At 38.0% G+C, this 20,757-nt stretch overlaps 1 protein-coding gene across 5 annotated transcripts in view; it reads left to right on the forward strand.

Moving 5' to 3' along the window:
• The window catches only part of COPG2 (COPI coat complex subunit gamma 2), a 147,344-nt gene that overhangs the window by 46,341 nt on the left and 80,246 nt on the right, over nucleotides 1-20,757 (forward strand). For 4 of the 5 annotated variants that reach the window (XM_031665150.1, XM_031665151.1, XM_031665152.1 and 1 more), the window contains 4 exons: nucleotides 7,996-8,071; nucleotides 11,430-11,522; nucleotides 12,853-12,939; nucleotides 13,973-14,130. In XM_031665150.1, the coding sequence (XP_031521010.1) occupies nucleotides 7,996-8,071; nucleotides 11,430-11,522; nucleotides 12,853-12,939; nucleotides 13,973-14,130 (414 nt within the window). Of the gene's footprint in view, nucleotides 1-1,228; nucleotides 1,363-7,995; nucleotides 8,072-11,429; nucleotides 11,523-12,852; nucleotides 12,940-13,972; nucleotides 14,131-20,757 lie in introns of those variants that run through there. The other variant, XM_031665154.1, reaches the window with a different exon arrangement.

Genomic DNA, 20,757 nt, shown 5'->3' on the forward strand with positions numbered 1-20,757 from the left:
GAATCCAATGAAAATACCAACAAATCATATTATGGAGTTAGGCAAGTTGGTACTAAAGTTCACGTGGAAAATATAATGTAAGAATAGCTGGGAAGTCATTGAGAAAGGAAAAAGCATGAGGGATGGGGATAGAGGGGAAAGGAAGCTAGCTCTACTAGTCAGTAAATCTAAGGCCTATACAATTAAAACAGTGTGGTACTGGCACATGAACAGACTAATAGACCGTGGAATAAAATTGTATGGTGACTTTGTAATGTGGTGACCTTGGTCAGGCTGGTCTACGTTTTTCAGATACAATCTGATACAGATGGAAAGTACAGAATTAGACCCAAATACATACGGAATTTAGTGTAGTGGCATACTGTTTAACAAGGTGGCATTTCTAATCATTGGGGTAAACATGTACCTTTTAATACGTGATGCTGGAACAGTTAACCATTTGGAAAAAGATAAAATTAGACTCATATTTCCTGTCATACCCATGAGTAAACTCCAAATGGATAAGGCATATAAATTTTTAAAAAATAAAACCATGCATGTAATAGAAGAAAAGATGGATGTATTCTCCTTTAACCTTGGTGTAGAGAAAAGCTTTGTTAATTACGACTACAGTTTTAGAGGCAATCAAAGAAAAGGTTGATACATTTGACTCCATGAAAATTTTTTTTTAATTACCTGTCAAAATCAACATAAAATGTAAAATGAGCCAGGGGTTTGCAGTAGGTCCAGGTTGTGGTACAAACAGCTATTTTTGATTATTGTAATGGAATCCCACGTGACTTTGCCACCTATTTTATTGGAAAAGCAGTGTGGTAGTGAGCTCAGGACTACAAGATCCAACAGTTTTACTATACTATGTTCCACCTAGGAAACATATTGAGTGCTCAGCTGAGGTACTGGGTTGAGGATGGGACCCTGTGAGGTTAGGGAATTTTCCTCTGGAATGCAGCATATGCATTAGATTGATAGCCTGTGTATGGTGCTATCACCAATAAATACAATATGTAGGTCCAGAATTCAAGAGATGGAAGTAGGATTGGCCCCCTTCACTGTCACTCACAGTGACCCACTTGTAGAAACTGTGCATCTGCTATGGTTTGAATGTTTCTGTTCTGTCAAAATTCATGTTGAAACTTAATTCCTACTGCAGTAGTATTAAGAGGTAAGGCCTTCAGGAGGTGAGTATGTCATAAAGGCTCTGCCCTCATGAATGAGATTAATGCCCTTATAAGAGACTTCAGAGAGCTCCCTTCCTCCTGCCACCGGAGGATACCTAGATGGCACCATCTGTGAGGAATGGGACCTGCACCAGATACTAAATTTGCTGGCTCCTTGATCTTGAACTTCCCAGCCTCCAGAACTGTGAGCAAATACATTTCTATTCTTTATAAATTACCCAGTTTAAGGTATTTTGTGATAACAGCTGGAATAGACTTAAGACAACATCCCATCTGTACCCCAAATGTGAATTAGAGACCCTGGTTCCAGGGGTCAGTGTTTTTCAGGGGTGAAAGGACAGAAGCATTTAACTCATTGGCTCTTGATTCCTGTTGGTTGAGGATTATCTTTAGCACAGAAACACCCACACTTCAGGATTATACATGTCTGAGTGACACGTTGGCAACCACAGGCAGCTGATACTCCCATGTCAGAGAAGTCAGGGCCACAAACTGAGCCAGTCTGCATATTTGGAATGATGATCACTGTTAGGTCACTTTGGGTTCTTCATTCTAGTGAAGGCAGAGGTCATTGACCTTGATTCTTATCAGGAGCTAGGATCATTTCTGTATAATGGTGGCAGAAAGGACTCTGTCTAGAATTCATGGTATTCACTTGAGTGTATTTTGGTGCTTGCTTGCTTGCCTCTGGGAGTGTTGGTAGGGATAGAGAACAACCAGTGGTTCAATCAGGGTACACCCAACACAGGGCTCACATCCTTTGGGATAAAGGTTTGAGTCAACTGTTGGACACGTAGCCAAAACTAGATGAAGTGCTGGCCAGTGGGGAGGGAAATGTAGAATGGGTGGTTTTAGGAAGGAGATGATGAATATCAATTATGGCCTTGGCATTAGTTGTAGCAGCAAGGATTGAACCATGTTCCACTCACCTTCCTTTATTTAGTCTTTTGTAGAAACAGTGATTGCTACCGTGTTGAAGCCTCCATGATAGATTAGACTTAATGGAGGACATGAACAAATTTGAGGGATGGAATGGGTAGCCTGTATTGGATATCTCTTTTGAGTCACTTTGCATGGTCCCAGGCCTTATCTTTGATTCCAGCTGTGGCATGATGAGCAGTTCTTTAGGGGCTCAGCTCACTGGCATTGTTATTGCCTTACTTCAGGTATGCACTGAGTGTTTTTTTGCCTCCTCGGATTCACTTCAGCTCACATGTATACTCCCCAGAAGTATGGGGGAATTAGTACTCTGGGGTTAACATTCAGCCAGGGGCTAACAGTTAGTGGTTCTGAGATGTATTTCATAAGGCTCCTCAGAAGATTGCTCATTAAATAACCAGTTGCCAGCATCAGTGACCCACTCAAGGAAAGGTCTTTATATTGCTTTTACCTCCTTCCCTGTTCATTTCCCTGTCATTCACTTCTCCCTCTGAACACCTTCCTAAATAAACTACCTTTATGCAAGCCTTTGCTGTCAGGACAGCCAAAGCTGTGACAGAGGTATAGAACATGGGTTGGCAAGCTATGGTACATGACCAAAACCATGTAAATAAAGTTATGTATGTATGTATTTATTTATTTATTTATTTATTTATTTATTTATTTATTTTTTGAGATGGAGTCTCGCTCTGTCTCCCAGGCTGGAGTGCAGTGGCATGATCTTGGCTTACTGCAACCTCCACCTCCCGGGTTCCAGTGATTCTCCTGTTTCAGCCTCCTGAGTAGACATGCGCCACCACACCCAGCTAATTTTTTGTATTTTTAGTAGAGATGCGGTTTCATTATGTTGGCCAGGCTGGTCTCGAACTCCTGACCTTGTGATCCACCCACTTTGGCCTCCTAAAGTGCTGGGATTACAGGTGTGAGCCACCGCACCTGTCCAGTTTTTCATATTTTTAGTAGAGACGAGGTTTCACCATGTTGGCCAGGCTGGTCTTGAACTCCTGACCTCAAGTGATCCGCCTGCCTTGGCCTCCCAAAATGCTGGGATTACAGGTGTGAGCCACCGTGCCCAGCTGTAAATAAAGTTTTGCTGGAACACAGCCACACTATTTCTTAATGTATTGTATATAACCGCCTTTGTGCTGCAGCTACAGAATTGAGTAGTTGTGAGGAGATCATATAACCTGTAAAGTCTAAAATATTTACAGAATAAGTGTGCCATTCCTGTGCATTGATTTCCCAGTGCTGCTAGAACAAGTTACCACAAACTTAGTAACTTAACAAATCTGGTGACTTAAAACAACACAAATTATTTTACAGTTCTGGAGACTAGAAGTCTAAAATCAGTTTTACTCGGCTGATGTCAGAGGTATAGGCAGAGCAGGTTCCTTCTGCAGGCTCTAGGGGAAAATCTGTTTTCTTGCCTTTTCTAGCTTCTGAGGCTACCTGTATTCCTCAAATCCTAACTCCCCCTTCCCATCATTCCAGTCTCTTGATTCATTGTGACATATGCTTCCTGTGTCAAATCTCCCTCTGCCTTGTTCTTATGGGGACAGTTGTGATTACATTTAGGGCTAACCCAAATAATTCAATGTAATCTCCCCATCTCAGTGTCTTTAACTTAATCACGTCTGCAAAGTACCTTTTGCCATATGAGGTACATTTTTACAGGTTCTAGGGAGTAGGACTTTGATGTCTTTAGGGGCCATTATTTAGCTTACCACAGGCTTCCATCTGGTCCCTAAAGATTTACATTCATCCTACATGCAAAGTACATTCACTGTATTGCAATAATCTTCCAAAATCTAAACCCCATTGCATTAACTCTGGTCTAAGATGTCATTAAATATTACAACTCCAGAGTCCCAAATCTCATCATCTAATCATCTAACTCCAGTATAGGTGAGTTTCTGGGTATGATTCATCCCAAGACAGAATTCCTCTTTATCTATGGACCTGTGAAACTAGAAAACAAGTTACGTGCTGTGGAAATACTGTGGTGCGACAGGCCTAGCATAACAATTATATACATTCCAATTCAGAAAGGGAGACAATGGGAGGAAAGAAAGGAGTCACTAGCACCAGACAATTTTTAAATTTAATCAGGCAAACTTTTAGATTTCAAGGGTTGGGAATAATCCCTGTGGCACCCAGCTCTACTCTGTGGGCCAGAGGGTTGTGTATGTATTGTGTATGGCTACTTTCATGTTACAGCAACCAAATCAAGTGGTTGTGGGGTGGTCATACAGCCTGCAGAGCCTGAAATATTTACTAGATTGTTCCCTGTCAGAATGTATGCTTGTTGAGGGCAGGAATCTTTTTCTCTTTTGCTTGCTAAAGTATCCTAAGTGACACTTAATAGACACTCACTGAAACGCTGAACTAAAAGAAAAAAATTTAAGCAATTTAATAGAGATGAGAGGGCAAAACTTTTGACATTGCTGAAGTAGTAACCCTATTTATAGATAAATAAAACATTAAAAAAGAGAACTTTTAAAAACATAGCTACATATTAAAATAAATCTACATTTTAAAATAGCATACTGTATTCCAACAAAATTGTAGCAGAATGACTAACACCAACATGCATCTTGGTTAACTTGTACTGTGGAGAGAAATAATTTTTAAGACTTCTGGCAGAAGAAGCTAGTCATTTAAAAGTGAGAAAAACTAAGTCCGACTTCAGCCATTCATGGCAGTTTTCAGTGTCAGAAAAGAATGAGGACAGTGTCTGCAAAGTTTTAAGAAACAGAACATGTGATACAAGAATAATACAGCAAAGCGAATTGTCATTCAAGTACAGGGATAACAAGCAGACTTCCACACTGTAAAGAATTCAGGGGCCATAACACCTGTGAGCTTTTCTTGAAAAATAAAATTAAGCATTAAAGTTATGTTAAAGCATTAAATCAAAAGAGTGAATTCTGTAAGAGGGGCTACAGGAAATGAATTACCAGTGAGCATTGAATTTATTCAATTATAGAAGTAAGGTTAAACTACTATAGAAATTATGATTAAAGATAGAATATGTTATAATCCATGATAATACAAAAAGAATAATACTAACAAAAATTTGGAGATACACGGGAGGGCAGATGAGAGAGGAGAAAGCTCATGTGCATTATTTTTTTTGCTTTCATAGCTTAAGTCTTTTATCTAAAGTTTTATGGCAGCAACAAAAAGAACTAGAGTGTAAATCTTCCATATTTCAGAAGGAAAACACATTCACTTAGAAAACAAAACACACTCTTACATCTGTATTGTCTAATAAGATAGCTATTAGATACATATGGCTGTTATAGTGAACATTAATTGAACTTTTGTAAAATTAAAAATTCAGTTCACTAGCTATATTTCAAGTGCTCATTAGCCACATGTAGCTTGTGACTACTATATTGAATGATGTTAGAACATTTTCCATCATTGCATAAAGTTCTATTGGATAACACTGCCTTATAGGAAACAAAGAAAGTGTTAAAAATAGAGATGTAACACAAAACAAATTGACAGAATTAACACCAGATATTGCCTATTAAAAGAAATACAGATTAGTTTAAAAATGAAATACAACTAACTATATGCTATATATTGTGATGTATATAAAACAAGGCAAAGCAAAATTTGAATATAAAAGGAGGGGTGAAAGCATATAAGGCAAACACTACTGAAAGGAAGCTTGGGTGAAGGTGTTAATAATTAGAAAATGGAATTAAATACAGAAAGTTTTGAATGAGACAAGAATGAGGCACTTTATCCAAAATGAGGAGAAACTGTCATGAATTATTTATTAATATATCACCAAAGTACATAAGCCAAAAATCACAAAAAAATGTAAATAGAAACAAAATAGTATCAGCCCTTGTTTTAAAAAGAAGGAAAAACCTAAGGGTATAAAGGATATGAATAATAAACTTGATACAGATTAATTAATACTTATGAAAACCTTACCTTTATAATAGAAAAGTCACCTTTACAGGTATTCATGGAACACTTACAAATTATTCAACATTCAACCCCTGAAAACCCGTTAATTCTAGAATGTGGAAATGTAGTCGAGACTTACTCTGTCATTACAATGCAATCAAACAATACATTTATTTTGAGAAGAAAATGAACAGATAGTACCCAGATATGTTAAAATGGAAAAATAAAAAGAAAGCCTCAACGTTTGGGCCAGTATATAAGTAAAAATTGAAATTAAAGAATATTTTTAAAATCTAATGATGAAAACCTATGATTTCAACTAAAGCTATGCTCAGAGGAAAATTCATAGCCCTTAGCACTTAAATTACTGGATGAGTGTATTGTTCAGGGCTCCCCGTTGCTAGCAATAGAATCTAGTTCATAGATACTCTTGGAAATCCGGAAAACCAAGCTTGCATCTGATAGAGCCAGAAAGAGTGCGTCAGAGAAAAATGCCCACGCTGCAAAAATTTTTAAGTACAGGACACTTCCAAAAAAATGTCTTTTTTTTTTTTGAGACAGGGTCTCACTCTGTTACCCAGGTTGGAGTGCAGTGGCGCCATCTCAGCTCACTGCAGCCTCTGCCTCCTGGGTTCAAGCAGTCCTCCCACCTCAGCCTCCCAAGTAGCTGAGACTTCAGGCACATGCCACCACGCCAGGCGAATTTTTGTATTATTTGTAGAGACGGGGTTTTGCTATGTTTCCCAGGCTGGTCTTGCATTCCTGAGCTCAAGTGATCCTCCCTCCTTGACCTCCCAAAGTGCTGGGATTACAGACGTGAGCCACTGCACCCGGCCAAATTACTTTTCTAATTGAAAAAGAAATGAAGGACTATCAGTCAAAACTTTTTCCTCTTGGTGTGCTAATGGAGGGAGTCAGAGTTGTAGGTCATTTTGGATTATGTGAGAGGAGTTGAGGTAGTGGAGAGATTGATAGCAGTAGGATAAATGCATGGGGAATTAAAGAAGGGAGGGTAAAAGGTTAAAAACCTCTTTAAAGCATGGGTGTGGAATTTTGTAGCTCAGTTCACACTTCTGCCTGTTTTTGAAGCTCAGCAGAAAGGTCTGAAGCCATTGATAATTTTAGAAAGCCGTGCCAAAGAGCGTTACCTCATGAGTTAATTATTTTTGTTAATTTATTTTAAAAAGTTATGTCTAGTCTGATGGGACTTTAGGATTTGGAGATATGTCAGACTAGGACTCTTTATACCATTGTCCTTTGTTTGTTTGTTTATTTATTTATTTATTTATTTATTTGAGACGGAGTCTTGCTCTGTCACCCAGGCCGGAGTGCAGTGGTGCGACCTCGGCTCACTGCAAGCTCTGCCTCCCGGGTTCACACCATTCTCCTGCCTCAGCCTCCTGAGTAGCTGGGACTGCAGGTGCCCACCACCACGCCTGGCTAATTTTTTGTATTTTTAGTAGAGACGGGGTTTCACCATGTTAGCCAGGATGGTCTCGATCTCCTGACCTCGTGATCCACCTTCCTTGGCCTCCCAAAGTGCTGGGATTACAGGTGTGAGCCACTGTGCCCGGCCTGTCCTTAGTTTATTTTTTATGCCAATTACCAGTATCTAAAATTATGGGGAAAGGGTTGTTTTGTTTATGTGATTATCTTTCTTCCTCCTAGAATGTAAGTTCCATGAAGGTGAAGGACTTTTTGCCTTTTACTAATTTTGCTCATTGCTTTATTCTTGAATTAGAACAGTTTTCTATGCAGTAGTCTTAGCATATATACAAAGAATATTTATATTTGTTTATGGAATATAAAATAAGTATAAATATTCCTCCATAAATTTGTTGAATCAGTAGCTGCATTAAGATAATTATGGGACAACTGGAAATTGACTAGGGGTGAACTCCACGGGAGAGATTTTAATTGATCTTATGTTAACCAATTTGATTTTTCTTAGTCTGACTAAAGACATGACTGGAAAAGAAGATGTATACCGAGGCCCGGCCATCAGGGCTCTCTGCAGAATCACTGATGTAAGTTCTCTGTTTTACTGAGTTATCAAATGGAACACTATGTTTATCTGCGGGTAGCCATGTAGATTTCGTAGGATTTCCTAGTCTAACTTTGTGAATCTTCAGTATAAGAGAAACATGATCACCAGAAAGACTTTTGTGGCTCCAGTCTTTCTTTTTTCTTCAAATTTTTTTCCTTTAATTTATTTATGTTAGTCCATTTTCTCTCTTTATTTGCCCTCTTAAACTGTTGTAATGAGGGTACATTGCTTGCAGGAAACAAAAACCCGTTCAAATTTATCTTAAAAAGCTTTATTATAGGACACAAATCTCTCAGAATTTGAGGTGAAGCTTACAGGTAGGCACCAGGGCAAGAAATTGGGCAGCTTTAAGAATTCAACAGAAGATTTTTTTTTCTTTTTCTTTTTTTGAGTTGGAGCCTCACTCTTTCGCCCAGGCCAGAATGCAGTGGCACGGACTCGGGTCACTGCAACCTCCGCCTCCTGGGTTCAAGTGATTCTCCTGCCTCAGCCTCCTGAGTAGCTAGGATTTCAGGCACCCACCACCACACCCAGCTAATTTTTTTTTTTGTAGCAGTTTGAACAAACTGAAAACTGTATTCTTCTGTGTGAGCTGAACTCAAGTTTCAGAATAATCATCGCCATGTAGGAGGCTTTTTGTTAAAATGCAGAAGAAATCTCAAAATACTGTATTTATATCCGCCTTCCACTGCTGCCAGTATAGTACGCATCTCCTACACAATCAACAGTAAACAGCAAATGATGCAGTTCATAGAGTATTTTGCACTTGGGAAAAAATATGTATCTGAATTTTAAAAAGAAATGTTTAGATTTTGTATGTCTTTTTTATTATTATTAAAATACTAAGTGAAACTCCTCAGCCTGGCATCTTTTCCTCTATCTCAATAGCTTATCCCAGAGCCAGAAAAAGCCTTGAGGAGACGATGTCTTCTGGCTTCCAGATAAAACTTACCCAAATTTTTTGGCAACTCATCCCTAATGATTTTAAAATTCAAAAAGGCTTGTCTTTTTGTCTGTCCTTAAAAGCAGTATCAAGTATTATCTCCTAAGGGGGATCTAAGGAGTGGGGGAAATTTATAGTTCCTCCTCACCGCAGTACAGTTCACAACTGCTGGCCAACCCACAGGTGGCTCAGCACCTCCCTAGTCAAGATGTCCCAACTCCAGGAAAGTGCCAGCATTGGGGGTCAGCCAGTGTCATTCTTTGTATACACTCTTGGCCACCAAATAGTATTGTGAAATGCAGATCATTCAGCTGCTACCATCATCACTACTCCTACAGAGCACGAGAAAGCAATCTCCAATCTCTTTTATAAATGAACAGTCCTAACTTCTAGGCTCAGAGATGATAGATAAAACTTAGCTGTTGCAATTGTATAATTCCCTGACATGAAATTTTGTTGGATTTAATATCTATATGATATAGCCATTTAAGAGTATAATTTGAGAAAAAAGGAAAAAATCTACCTGATCAAAAAACATGTTGGGGTGACCTATAAGAATCGTAAACTTCCCCTTTAGCATCTGTATTGAAGATATAGATGAAGTACATTCATTCCATAATTACTAAGCTCCTATTATGTGCCAGGCAGTGAGCACCTGCTCATCAGCTCATTGGCAATAGCCATGCTCAAGATCCACGCTCCTCATGTAACTTTCTGATTATAACTGATCTTCCCAGATAAGATTTCCCCAACAGGAGCGATAATCCAGTTCACTTGGTGGGTATAAGTGTAAAAGAATGCACTGGCATTCTATTATGTACATAACTTCCTATGAGTTTGATTTAATATGACAAAACGTGAATACCTTTGTGTAGAGTGACAAAATCACACTTCTAGAACTGCCAAGCCAAGGACCGTATCCATGACCTTCACACTACACCAACTTGGAGCCATCCTCTTTGACTTCTCTCATAACTCACTTCTATTCCAAGAACAAGTCTTCCTCCTTACTTCTGGGACATTTGCTTTGGTGTCTCAAAATAATGGATAGTCAGGGACATTGGAGTTTGGATATGCCTTTATTAAGAAGTCTTCCAAGTGGGGTAAATGAAGATTTTCCTAGGGTATGGGAAGACTGCAAGGAATACTTAGGCAATATCCTCAAATCAGTCTGAGAAGAGTTTTAAAGGAATACATTTCCAGATCTCCAACTTCCCTATGTAATATTTTCTAAAACCAGGCTGACGCCAGGCTGATTTTTATATTTTTAGTAGAGACAGGGTTTCACCATGTTGGCCAGGCTATTTACTGTGGTGATCCGTCATATACTAGACACAGGCCCTCTTGTTCCAATATTTAAGAGAGAGAATCTGATTAGCCAGCAGTAGGCCAGTAGCTTATATCTACCTGTGTCTGAGTCAGGTGTTTAATTTTGATCCAGTTCATTATATCTGGAGGGATGAGATCATGTGGTATGTTTGGCTGTCTCTTTCTGGGAACTCTGAGTAGGAAGGGCAGGCCAGGCATTGCCAAGCAAATTGAATAATAGCTATATACTCATGCTTGGGTGTATTTTAGGTGTATGTTTGTAACCTTCTCAAGTTGTAAAGGTTGAGCAGGACCAAATTATATATTTGATAACTCTGGATCCTAGAAGGAGTAATAGAAATGCTGTAATATTTTTTGGTGCACTGTTGTTTTGTTGTGATTGTTTTAATTTATTTTTAGCATTAAATTGGTAGCAGCATGAGCCTTGACCATGCTAGTGCTAGCAGTAAAACTCTTTTTTTCATCTGAATATTGTTCTCAGTCTTTTTACTCATCTTTATCTGCCACCATCTTCCCAGTGCTTTTTCCCAGTTAAAGTTGAAAAGAACTGTATTTCCAGAGGATGTTATATTGAGGGCTCATTATGGTAATATGCTACACATTTAGTTCTTTATGTATCTCAGATAATCAGGGATTACATTTGATTTCTAGGACTTTCTGGGATCTGTATGTAATATGTACCCTTCACATAGAGGAATCTTCATAACTTCAAAAGCAGGCTCCATCTCCATATAGGAATTTCTTTATAACTTTCCTGATGGGTTCAGCGTCTACTTCTGTATTTCTTCCAAACTGTGATTCTCCATTTTGGGACAGTTTATTTCATTGTTGAACAGTTATTCTTCTTTATATGTAATCTAAAATGTTCTTTCTTAAAGCTTCAACTTCGTTGTTGGGGTTCTGCGCTTTGGGATATTATTACTATATTATCATCCTTTCAGTGCATTCTAAATATTTGCACAGAAACAAATACAAGATTGGTTTTTGAAAAGTATTTTGAAGCATAAGAGTGATTTTGCATAAAAATGTTTTTCCTTAACAATTTTTTCTTTTTGAATGTTATTAGGGAACAATGTTGCAAGCCATTGAAAGATACATGAAGCAGGCCATTGTGGATAAAGTTTCCAGTGTATCCAGTTCAGCACTGGTGTCTTCCTTGGTAAGTGAACAAGCAGCTTCCTAGTTCTTACGCATGGTACAGTTTGGAGTTGCAAAAACAAGGTATCACTAGGATTCTCTCACAAATGAAACAGTTAAAAATATGTATATACCTCTATTACTTTATCCAAGTGTGTTTTATCTAGAGCAGGGGTCCCCACCCCAGGGCTTCAGACCAGTACTGGTCCGTGGCCTGTTAGAAACTGGGCTACACAGCAGGCAGTGAGTGGCAGGCAAGCGAGTATGACGGCCTGAGCTCCGCCTCCTGCCAGATCAGCAGCAGCATTAGATTCTCATAGGAGCTCGAACCCTATTGTGAGCTGCCCATGCAGGGATCTAGGTTGCTGGCCTCATATGAGAATCTAACTAATGCCTGATGATCTGAGGTGGAACAGTTTCATCCAAAAACTATCCCCCTGCCCACTATCCATGGGAAAATTGTCTTCTGTAAAACCAATTCCTGGTGCCAAAAAGATTGGAGATTGCTGATCTATAGGATCATTGAGCAATTAAAAACATAACATTTTCATATGTTTGAAAGGTTTTGGAAATCTAAAAGTTATGTTGTACACATAATAAAAGAGGGGTAAGTGTGGGGTATGGGACAGGGAAGAAACCTAGGGCCCTTTTCTTTCATTTAAAATCTTCTTTATGACCTGCCTTTATGACTTCTACTACTTTTCTGTTTGTCCTCTGCTTTTTCTGGTGCCCTTTGTCTACGTGTATCCTTCAATCCAAAGTTTCCTGTCCCACTTCTGAATTTCCTCCCAGGAAGTGGTCTTTTTTTAAGTAATATATTTTTCTTTCTGGTTTTCAGCAGAACACAATTTATACATTAAAACCTATCACATTGCATTTGATTTACATCACTTACATAGTGTGAATGTATAAGACATCTAAATACAAGAGTTCCTGATTCTGGAATATAATTGGCTAAGTTTTATAGCAGAGAATAATACACAAGCAGAGAACTTGTGTACTGTCTGTCTTCCAGGGGAGTTTCCCGGAAATAAAGCTTATAATGATGATGTTATTTAAGCACCTTTCTGTTGACTGTCCATCCCCATCCTGTTCTTCCTCTTTCATTACTTCCTTTTACATACCTCTCCCAGCTCACAAACATATACTCACCTTTGTAACAGGTGTGGGAAAAAATACTTCTCGTTTATCAGTTGCTCCAGGAGTAGAGACACAAAATAGACTTATAAGAGCTACATAGTTTGCTTCCTCTTTGGAAATGTCTGTTAGTGATTTTCCAAGAAAACTAACTCATGTTTCTAAGCTTCTAGTGACATGCATTATTTATTCTCATTTTTTTTTTCTGTATTTAGCACATGATGAAGATAAGCTATGATGTGGTTAAGCGCTGGATCAATGAAGCCCAAGAAGCTGCATCAAGTGATAATATTATGGTCCAGGTACTGTCAGTGAATAACATTAGCTTATGTCTCAGGATCAGCATTCTTTAAACCTGTATTGTAGGGGCAGTGTATTGATTCCCTAGATAAACATTAACTAAAGGTAAATTAAGCAGCTACTAGTATATATTCTGAAGTAGGAGTCTCACTAATTATGATTACTACCATTTGAATACTGCCCTTCAAGTGTTTCGTAGAAGCTCGATGACCCTGTGTAGGGATATTTGGGAAAGATTATAGATTGAGATGCTCATTTCAGTGTTTGAAAAATAATTTGTGTAAAAAGATATTCAATTCCAAGTTCTGAGGCCTTGATTATAGACGTTAAAAAAATCATAAGGAGCAGCTTTTACTTTATGAAACTTTGAAACCATTTTGTCAAAAAGAGCTTCTTTTCATATTTATCAGGTTATTCTTTATTAAGAGGAACAAGATTAAATTCTTAACTGGAAATTGTATGTAAAGTACCCCATTTTGTTTGAGAGGGTGTTTAGGCCCTCTTGATGTTTATAACTTCTATGGTAGCACATTTAGTTATTAGGAAACAAGAGTAGCCATTTTTCCCTTGGGAAACACTCTCGTTCTGGTGACTCTGATCATGTGGTTTTATACAAATTGTCAAGATAATGACATTCTTGTAGCATGCTTTAGATTAATCCTTTAATTACTAAGGTGGCCACACATGATGTAAAGCCACTCGTAGAGACAGATAGCACCAGTAAAGCCCTGGGCCTGAGCACGTGTGTACTGAGGATGTGTGAGCCAGTGTTGAGCCTGCTAGAGCCATCTTCAGATTGTATGTCACCTCCTTTATACCTGCCAGTCTGAATTGACAACTTCTGGGGGGTAAATTAGAAACTCTTAATCTTTTTAGTCTTGCCTGTGTTTAGTTCAGTGTGAAAAAGATATTCGTGTACATGTGACCTGGGTATTTAAAAGAAATCTTTAATCTAGTTCCATGTGATTCTATTTTTGTGTAAATATTTTGATGTCTTTCTAATCCATGTGCTGCCTTCTTTTTCGTTTTCTTTAGTACCATGCATTGGGAGTCCTGTATCACCTTAGAAAGAATGATCGACTTGCTGTTTCCAAGATGTTGAATAAGTTTACTAAATCTGGTCTCAAGTCACAGTTTGCTTACTGCATGCTGATCCGAATTGCCAGTCGTTTACTGAAAGAAACTGAGGATGGGTAAGTGTCTTCACGTAAACCTGGGTTATTTTCCATTTGCAAAGTTAATATACCTTAGAGTTTATTTCCTTTATGAATTTTTTTTGGGCAGTGCTGACTTTACAGATGAGTTTGACGTTTTTCAATTTTTTAAAAAAATTATGGAATTTCAAATCACACTTTTTGTTTTTACCTTAATGTATACTCTTGTGTATGTACTTAATTATTAATAGCACATTAAGAAACTGATATTGAACAAAAAATATATGCATTGATCATAAGATATATAGATAATTAAATATGAAAGTTGGAAGGGACATTAAGAATTATCCTATCTATCCCTTTTATTTTTATAAAAGAGAATGTTGAAGTACTGCATTTAGTGATTTGCCCAAGATCATTCCGCAAGTCTGAGGCACATATGTTACCAAAAAAACTTTGAAGGCTAGGGAAGGGCAGGAAAGAGAGATCTTTTGAGGTATAGTAAGCTGGGGATGGATCTAGGGAGCAAAGAAGACCCCTTCCCCAGCCTGAAAGGCTTATGGCTGAACTCCAAAGATTTCTTATGTGGCCTGGGAAACTGAGTTGTAACACAGAGAAAGATCTCTAGAATCTGCCACTACTACTAATGTCCCGCTGAAAGGGGAAGCCTGATTTGTTCCTCAGGTCATTTGTCAATAGCAGATAACTGAATTTAATTAAAGCTGCAGCAAAGTCCTGACCCAGATCAACTATTAGCTGCTAAAAATGAAAAAGGACCTGCACTTTTTGTAATGATAAGTATTATTTACATCAGTCTCTACTGCACCTTTATAAGTAGTGTCTAGCAAACAATCAAAAAACACAAAGGCAGGGACATGTAACCCATAAACAAGAGGAAAAAAAGCAGTCAGTAGAAGCTGATTTACAGATGACCCAAATACAGAAATTAGGAGGCAGTGACTTTAGAAATTATTAGACAGTGACTTTTAAACAACTTTTGTAAAGTGAACACCAAAGGAGTTTTGTAAAATGAACTTTTTTAACTTTTGTAAGTTATATCTTTTCAATAAAGAGTGGAAAAGATGGACAAAATGTGTAAATGGGTAAGGAATTTAATAGATAAATAGAAACTAGAAAAAAAATCTTGAACCAAAAACTACAATATCAAAAATAAAAATTTATTTGAAGTATAAATTTTTCAAATTTATTTGAAGTACTTGGACACAAGCAGATTGGACACAGTAGAAGAAAAATTAGAGAACTTAAAGACAAGTCAATAGAAATTGTCCAAACTGAAGCATAGGGAGAAAAATAAGAAAAGAAAATAAAAGAATAGAACATCTGAAGCCTAGGGAATATATCAAAAAGTCTAATACTTGTGTAATAAGTCTCAGAAGGAAAGGAAACAGAATGGAGCAGAATAAGTCTTTGAAGAGATAATGGATGTATTAGTCCATTTTCATGCTGCTGATAAAGACACACCTGAGACTGGGCAATTTACAAAAGGAAGAAGTTTAATGGACTTACAATTCCACGTGGCTGGGGAAGCCTAACAATCATGGTGGAAGGCAAGGAGGAACAAGTCACATCTTACATGGATGGCAGCAGGCAAAGAGAGAGAGAGCTTGTGCAGGGAAACTCCCATTTTTAAAACCATCAGATCTTATGAGACTTACTGTCATGAGAACAGCACAGGAAAGACTTGCCCCCATGATTCAGTTACCTCCCACTGGGTCCCTCCCATAACACGTGGAAATTCAAGATGAGATTTGGGTGGGGACACAGCCAACCCATACCAATGGATGAGAATTTTCCAAAATGAATGAAAGGGGCTGGGTGCGGTTGGCTCACAGCTGTAATCCTAGCACTTTGGGAGGCTGAGGCAGGTGGATCACTTGAGCTCAGGAGTTCGAGACAAGCCTGGGCAACATAGTGAAACCCCATCTCTACCAGAAGAAAATACAAAAATTAGCCAGGCATACTGACACAGGCCTGTGGTCCCAGCTACTCAGGAGGCTGAGGTGGGAGGATCAGTTGAGCCTGGGAGGCAGGGAGGCGGAGATTACAGTGACCTGAGATGACACCACTGCACTCCAGCCTGGATGACAGAGTGAGACGCCCATCTCAAAAAATAACAACAAACCCAAAATGAATCCAGGATGGCCAGTGACACTCAAGTAGGATAAATAAAAGCCACACCTAATCATAACCTAGTCATATATATCACAAGTAAAAAGTTGAAAACTAAAAGAGAAAGAATGAAAGAAAAGCTTGAAAGTTGCTTTTTTGAAAAAAGGCACATTAGATTCATTAGATTCAAGGAAACAAAAAATAAGAATGGTTGACTTTTCAGAAAAATGGATACCAGAGGATAATGGACATCTTAAAATTGTTGAAACAAATAACTGTCAATCTAAAGTTCTATACTCTAAAAGTATTCTTCCAAATGAAGGTGAAATTAAAACATTTTCAACCAGGAAAAAACAAAAACCTGAAAAGATTCGTGTCCACATATCTGCATCATGAAGGATGCTAAAAGAAATTTTTCCAGCTAAAAAGAAATGATAGTAGATGGATGCCTGGATCTTCAGGAGGAATGAAGAACAGGAAAAAGGGTAAATATGTAGGTAAATTAAAAGGTAAATATGTAGGTAAATTATAAATATATACAATTTTTACTAAAACCAGCAGCAAATTGTGGGCTTATATATATGTAGAAGTGAAATATATGAAAATAGTAGTATAAAGGGCATGAAGGAGAAAAATGGACATTTGTAAAGTTTTTGTATCATTCATGTAGTAGTATATTATTTGATGATACACTATGATAAGGATGAATATTGTAATCTCTTGATGAATATTGTAACTAACAAAAAATCTTTGTGAAACATATGGATCTTAAATGTCAACAGGGAAGATAAAATGGAATATTTAAAAATATTCAGTTGAGCTTCCTCCTTCCAATAATGGTGTAGCTTGGCCAGCTTAATCCTCCTGCAAATAATGATTGTCATTAGTACAAAGATATTCCTTCCCCAAACTTCTGGACAGAGTGGTCAAAACAGTTTGAGGTTGGAAGAGTAACTGAAAACTTAGAGTAGAAATCATGGAAAGGAGGGAGCCATAAAGGGAATAAGTCTCAAAATGAATTTTAAACTCTGCAAAAATCACTGGCTGACCACTGAACTACATATATACAGGAGAATACTCTAGGAGACCTGCCGGAAGCAGTAGTTGTAAGATGAAAGAACTGAATGGGGAATCCAGCTGCAACTCACTATGGAGGAAATAAAGTTTGGAGTTTGATCCCAGCCAAGCTTCTTGCTAAAGAAACTCCATAAGTTCTAGAGTCTTTACAGTATATCATTACAATGTTTAACAGATGGTAAAAGTTATCAGTACAAAGAATTTAGAAATGTGACTAGTGGCCAAGAGAAAAAGCAATCAATAGAAACTGACCCTGATGTGATCTAGACATTGGAATTAGCAGACAAAAACTTTGAAGCATCTATTATAAATTTGTCCATGACTGACTTTATTTATTTATTTATTTATTTCAGACAGAGTCTCTCACTCTGTCACGAAGCATGGAGTGCAGTGACGTGATCCTGGCTCACTGCAACCTCTGCCTTCCACATTGAGGCAATTCTCTCACCTCATCCTCCCAAGTAGCTAGGACTACAGGGATGCACCACCACACCTGGCTAATTTTTGTACTTTTTGTAGAGATGGGGTTTTGCTGTGTTGCCCAGGCTGATCTCAAACTCCTGAGCTCAAGCAATCCATCTGCTTCAGCCTCCCAAAGTGCTGGTGTTATAGGTGTGCACCACCGCACCCAGCCTTGTCCATGACTTTAACGGAAAATAGTTATCATGATTGAACAGGGGAAATGGAAACTACAAAAAGAGCTAAGTAGAAATTCTGGAGCTTAAAAGTACTCTGTCACGATTCAACCAGAGAAATAGAACCTGGAGGATATAAATATGTAGAGATTTATTTATTATGTAATTTGGGGACTAGCTAAGCAAATCTAAAATTCATAGGACAGGCTGTCAGAAAGGGAAGATTGTGGGGAGGCTGGAACTCAGGGGCCCAGGCCGAAGTTGCTCTCCATAGGTGAAATTTATCATTTCACATTTTACTGTAAACAGCGAGATAAAACTGGGTCATATCTTCATTTTTGGAATTTTCTTCAAGTAAATATCCAACTTCATTGTTTACAAGTTCTGCTTCACAAATAACTACAGGGCACAATTTCACTAAGCTGTCTGCCAATACATAATAACAAGGATCTACCTTACTCAAGTTTACATTAACATGTTTTTCACTTCCTTCTGAGCCCTCACTACAGCATCTTTTAAGTCCAGATTTCTGTAGGCAGTTCATAAGCCCTGACCAGCAGTGTCCTTAAAAACCAGATTTTTCTTTTCTTTTCTTTTCTTTTCCTTTCTTTTTCTTTCTCTCTCTCTTTCTTTCTTTCTTTCTTTTCTTTCTTCCTTTCCTTTCCTTTCCTTTTTCCTTTCCTTTCCTTTCCTTTTTCCTTCCCTTTCCTTTCCTTTTTCTTTCCCTTCCCTTCCCTTTTTCCTTTCCTTCCCTTCCCTTTTCCTTTCCCCTTTCCCTTCCCTTTTCTTTTCCCCTTTCCCTTCCCTTTCCTTTTCCCTTCCCTTCCCTTCCCTTTTCCCTTCCCTTTCCTTCCCTTTTTCCTTCCCTTTTCCCTTCCCTTCCCTTCCTTTTTTCCTTCCCTTTTCCCTTCCCTTCCCTTCCCTTCCCTTTCTTAGATATAGTCTTGCTCTGCTGCCCAGATTGGAGTACAGTGGCACAGTCTCAGCTCACTACAACCTCTGCTTCCTGGGTTCAAGCCATTCGTATGCCTCAGCCTCCTGAATAGCTGGGACTATACACATCCCAGCACTTTGGGATGCTGAGGTGGGTGGATCACTTAAGATGAGATTTCCTATAAGTCTCTTCAAAACTAGGCTTCATCCATCATGCTCCTCAAAAATTCTTCCCAGCTTCCACCCAGTGCCTGATTCCAATCAGTTCTATGATTTGAGGTATTTGTTGCAGTAACACTTCACTTACAGGTGCCAAAATCTGTTAGTTTTTTTTTAATTGCTGCCATAACTAATTACCATTAAATATAATGGCTTACAACAAGATCCATTTATTATCTCATAGATCTATAGATTAGAAGTCTGATACAGGCCTCATGGGGCTAAAGTGAAGATGTTGGTGGAGTGCTGTTGCTTACTGGAGGCTTTGGGGAAGAATCCACTTCCAGTCTCATTTAAGTCGTTGGCCAAATTCATTTACTTGAGATTGTAGGTTGTAGGTCTCTGTTTCCTTGTTAGCTTTCAGCTGGAGGTTAGTCTGTGCCTCTGGAGGTTGCCTGTATTCCTTCTCATGCTTTCAGTGAGCAACTGAAGGCCTCTGTTGAGTCCCTTGCTTATGGATTCATACGTGTCAGAGCCAGTAATGGTGTGTTGAGCTGCACTTTGAATCTCTCTGACTTGCCCTTCTGCCACATTTCTTCTGCCTCCTCTTTCAGCACATCTGTTTTAAAGTGCTCATGTGATTAGATCGCACCTACCTGGGTAATTTAGGTGACAATCTTAATCGTATCAGCACAGTTCCTTTGCCATGTTGTAATGTAACATACTCATCAGTTCTAGGAATGAAGACATAAACATCTTTGGGGAGCCATTCTGCCCCAGCACGTACAGTAACTGAATCGGATAATTTGCTGAATGGACTTAACAGCAGATTAGAGATGGCTGATGAGAGAGTCAAAGAGAGTGAATTTGAAGATAGAGCAATAGAAAGTAGCCAATTTGAAGAACAGAGAGAAAACATATTAAAGAAAGTAAAGAGCCTCAAAGAACTATGGGATAAGATCAAGTGTCCTAACACATATGTAATTGGAATCCAGAAGGAAAGGTGATAGAATGGAGCAAAAAAGATATATGGAGAAATAATGTCAAAATATTTCTCATTATGGGTTTACTCTAGTAGTATAAGGTTGATCTAACAGTAAAACATAGCATAATATACCTCATTTTAAAAATACAAGAGAAGAGTCTTAATGTCTTAATGGGTGCAGAAAAAAGCAGTTGATACAATTTAATGGCAATTCATGATTGAAATCTCTGCAAACCAGCACTGGAAGGGAACATGATTATTCTGACAACAGTACAAAAAAATTCCACTAAACTTTGTACTTATTGGTGGACTATTAAAAGCTTTCCCCTTGAGAGTGTGAATGAGAGAGAGAAAAATGCCTGCTATTTTTATTTTTTAAACAGTATTTTGCTAGAAGGCCTACTTTGTACAGTAAGTGAAGAAAATAAAATATCTAAAAATTTGAAAGGAGGACATAACACTATATTTGGAGACAATATGGCTGTATATTACAGGAAATGCAAAATAATCTGTACATTATCTATTAAAGTTCGTATGTAAATTTACCAGTGTTGCTGGATAAAGGGTCGATATCCAAAGTTGTTTTATTTCTTATTCCAGCAACCCATCAAAAAGATAAAATTTTGAAAAGATGGTATAATTTATAATTATATTGAAATCAAATCCTTGGGAATGTATCTACTAAAATTTGTATATATCTCTACACAGAAAATTATACAATATTATTTAAAGTATGACCTAAGTAAA

Source organism: Papio anubis, chromosome 4 (assembly GCF_008728515.1).
Source record: "Papio anubis isolate 15944 chromosome 4, Panubis1.0, whole genome shotgun sequence".
Taxonomy (NCBI): Eukaryota; Metazoa; Chordata; class Mammalia; order Primates; family Cercopithecidae; genus Papio; species Papio anubis.